Source organism: Lactuca serriola, chromosome 5, assembly GCF_051521515.1.
Source record: "Lactuca serriola cultivar US96UC23 chromosome 5, Lser_US96UC23_V15, whole genome shotgun sequence".
In the NCBI taxonomy this organism is placed as follows: domain Eukaryota; kingdom Viridiplantae; phylum Streptophyta; class Magnoliopsida; order Asterales; family Asteraceae; genus Lactuca; species Lactuca serriola.
In genome coordinates, this window is record NC_136412.1 from 257644998 (window position 1) to 257649044 (window position 4047).

At 33.6% G+C, this 4047-nt stretch overlaps 1 protein-coding gene across 1 annotated transcript; it reads left to right on the forward strand.

The window, feature by feature from the left end:
• Positions 1–822: 822 nt before the first annotated feature.
• Positions 823–3809, forward strand: LOC145054080 (uncharacterized). The gene is made up of 10 exons (XM_079002209.1): positions 823–953; positions 1415–1642; positions 1793–1859; positions 1993–2021; positions 2127–2338; positions 2552–2670; positions 2863–2958; positions 3017–3089; positions 3185–3338; positions 3472–3809. The coding sequence occupies exons 2-10, from the start codon at positions 1424–1426 to the stop codon at positions 3640–3642; spliced, it is 1140 nt and encodes a 379-aa protein (XP_078858335.1). The 5' UTR covers positions 823–953; positions 1415–1423; the 3' UTR covers positions 3643–3809.
• The last annotated feature ends 238 nt before the right edge of the window (positions 3810–4047 follow it).

The window sequence follows — 4047 nt, forward strand, 5'->3', positions numbered from 1 at the left end:
AAAAAATTAAGAAATTATTGCAAACGATGTCTACAAAGTTCGTAAAAAATTACACACGTTAAAAAGATGCAACTGAAATTGAAAATATTATTAATAAAACGGTAAAAAAAAAAAATTAAAAAAATCAAGTTAAAAAAAAATCATGGAAATTATAAAAATAAATTGTATCACATCCGTAAATAAAAATTTAAGAAAATCAAAGTTAAAAAAAAAATTATACAAAATTTTAAAAAAAAACACTTAAAAAATAAAAGTTGAAGAGGTTAGAAGAGGCAAGTCAAGTGCTGTACCACGCAGCACACGCGCAGGGGTTTTGTAGTCTGAAGCCTTCCAAAAAACAAACTGTTGCGAGAGGTAAAGTGCTGCGCATGTGCTGCGCCGCGCAACAATAAGTGGTTTGAAGAGGTTTTTATAGAAAAACAAACAGCACCTAAGTTTACCAAACCACTACCAATTACCAATTTACTGAGCCTTTAAAATTTGACATAATTAACAATTCAAAACTAATGAAACAAATGATATTTAAAACAATTGAAACAATAAGCTTTAAAATCTGATAACCAAATTAGTTGATCAGCAGCTTAATTGTCGAGATTCTGATTTTGCAAAATCACATGAATCAAACATAATCTCAAGAATTATTTCTTATTAGGCAGGGTTTATCAATTGCTATAAAGGGTAGATGTTCCAGTAATGCACTCATTTGCACAATCGTTTTATTTATTTATTTTTTTCTGCAAAAAGCTAATTTGCAACACATTCTTTGCAAATTCTATGCTATTTTTGATAAAAAATGTAAAACATGTTTATTTTATGATAAAAACTTGTTATTGAGTGAATATTATATTTTAAATTTTTTATTAAGTTTTTTCTTCATCGACTCTTACCCTTCCCCGACGAACGATTGTACTTCGCCTCTGCGGTTGCTTCTGTCGATCAGCTGCTCTCTCGAGGTATTGCTTCCTCTGTCTGTAATTTTTTTTTTGATCAATCTCCATTAGTATCCTCGTCTTTGGGGTTTAGGGTTTAAGATTTCTTTCTATTGCTTCGATTGTTTGGTATTAGTTCTTTGCTATGCACAAGTTATGACATCTGCATGTTTTCTTTCAAAAATGTTGATATTACTCATCTAAAATTTCTTTCTATTTACCCGAAGATGGTATGTTTTCTTTCTCTAGTCAAGTCTGCCTTAAGATGCTCACCAACTGTTTGTTAAAATGTCTGAATGACAAAATGCTTCAAATAGACTTCGTTAAAAAGCAAAAGCCAACCGGTAATGAATGGTATTTGAGCAGTAGTAAATTGTCTCTGCAACTTTTCGACTTTATAAATTAAGAATCGACATGCTGCTATCATTTTCTATACATTCCATTGACTCTTGAACGTGCTGATCTTTTAAATTTTCCATTTCCAGCTCATAAAGATGATGCCATTTAAGGAGTTAGTGGAAGCTTTGCGTTTTGTTTGCACCTCGTCATTTTGGAGAATGACCCTTCACTGGACATACTCCCTTGTATTTTCCTATATAAATCTGCTCACTCAAACCATGTTCACCCAGAAATCCATATACCATCAATGTGTTGTTTCACCTCTACCTCCAATAACAGCCGACAAACGTCTACCAATCTGCATCATCACTGGTGTAAGTCAAGTTGCAAACCCCTTAATAAAATGTTAAATTGTAGAAATTATTCAATTAACCCCAGTGTTCCCCAAAACATCTGTATGAAATTTGAAGTTGCTAAAAGGTATATCATTTAACACATGTTGTGATGTGTAAATTGTAATATAGGCAACATCTGGGTTGGGTGCTGCAGCAGCTCTTGCTCTTTCAAAGAAAGGCTTCTTTGTGGTTCTTGGTATGTTTATTGGGCCTGGCCCATTTCTCTTCTCTTAGCAAGTAGCAATTCTCACTCTTACTTTTACTCTTTTCTTTATCATGTGCCAAATATCAGAGATGTATATAACTGAAGTTTCGTTACATGCATGCAGCTGGAAGATCCTCTCATAAGTTATCAAAGGTATATATTGCATTCAGATTTCAGAATCAGAAGCTTATTATGATGTAATGTAGCTCAAATATGATACTTGCAGTCAACTTTACTTCATGTTTGACTCTATGACAGGTTATGTCTGACATCAGAAGTCAAAGTGAAGAGGTGCAGCTTAAAGCATTTGAAGTTGACACATCATCATTCTCATCAATAATGAGGTTCAAAGAATCACTTGAGCAGTGGCTTTTGGAGTCTGATATGCATCCTTCTATACAACTTCTGATAAATAATGCTGGGATATATGCACTAACAAGCAGACTCACTACAGAAGGCCATCATGATCAGTAAATCATCTTTTCTTGTCTCTATATAATGAAATCTCATATAGTCTTATGAATAAAATTACAAAATGGTCCCTGTGGTATATAGTGGAAATTACACGTTCAGTCTAAGTTTTGGTTTTGTTACAAGGGATAAATCAGACGTTAAACCTTATGAAATAACCATTTTACCCCCAATTTTGTCTTTTTCTTTATATAATTTGTTTCTTTTGCTAGGATGATGGGGACCAATTACATTGGGCCATTCTCTCTTACACAAGTTTTACTCCCATTTCTAAAGAATAGTCCAGTTCCTTCTCGCATTATTAATATCACATCCTTTACACATCGAAATGGTGAGTTTTTTTCAATCCTTTCAGTTACTTGAGGCTCATTTTGTTATAATCAAACATGTAGTAGAAAAAAGCATATAAGTTTTCTAATGTGTTACATGCTTATTTTTTAGGTAATAATGTATTTACACATAAGTTTGTTATTATTATTATTATATTAATGATGGATTTGCATGTTTCTCTTTTTTTCTACAGTATCTAGTTTTCAGGCAGATAAGGATACAGTTTCTGGCAAGTGCTTGTCTAAATTTAAACACTACCCATGTGCTGAGATCTACGAGTATTCCAAATGTAAGCATCTTAAATCCATTAGCTAAATGACATCTTTACCCCTTCATAATTTCTCCAGTATGTATGTTACTCTTTTCATATGAGCTCCATCGACAACTTCAAGGATCTGGATCTCAAGGAGTCTCAGCGATGTACGTGTTTGCAATCATTAACAAATATATAGATGAACTGGATTGCACTTTTTTTTGGGACAAATTTACCCCTGATATGTTTGATAACAATGTAGTGGTGTGGATCCTGGATTAGTGAAAACGAATATCATGCGAGAAGTACCATGGTGTATCAGGCAGCTTGCTTTTATTGTCCTGCAGTTTCTAGGCCTTCTGCAGTCACCTGAAGCTGGTGTCTCAGCTGTTATTGATGCCGCCCTTGCCCCTCCAGTAAGTTCTAATTCTCTGGGAAGGAATGGAATGGAATGTCTCATTCCATTGGAATCAAACACACACACACACACACACACACACTCTCTGAATGGCTGAGAATTAATGGGAGATTATTTATTATTGAGTGCAGGAAACATCAGGATTATACTTTTTTGGTGGGAATGGTAGGACAGTTGAATCTTCTGCACTATCTTACAACATGAAGCTTTCAAGGGAACTATGGGATACATCTTGTGATATATTTCAAGATTCTCTGCTGAATTACAACAAAGTTTCAGTTTCTAGTGAGAAGGTTGATTGATAAATGAAAACTGGTACTACTCCTTCTACATTTAGAAAGAAATGTCAGTGTTTCTGGAATATATATAACTTATGTTGGAAATAATGTACCGATGGTTAATTGTTATGGAAACTTTGCTACCGTGTTAAAACTTTTATCAAGAACGTGTCCTTATATTTATGCACAAATATACTTTCAATTTTTTTCTTAAAAAATCTCAAATTTATGATATGATGCATAATGGGAAATTTCAAAGGGAAAACCCTATAACAAAAACTGAGCTTATTATATCTTGTTGCACAAAAACACCATTATATTGTTTTTGTTTCTATTAAAACCAAGGTGCTGTTTGTTTTTTCTGAGACGAAATGTCTGCAGTCTGCGGACCATATCTGTATACCTTTGCAGTAGAAGAGGTGGACTAAA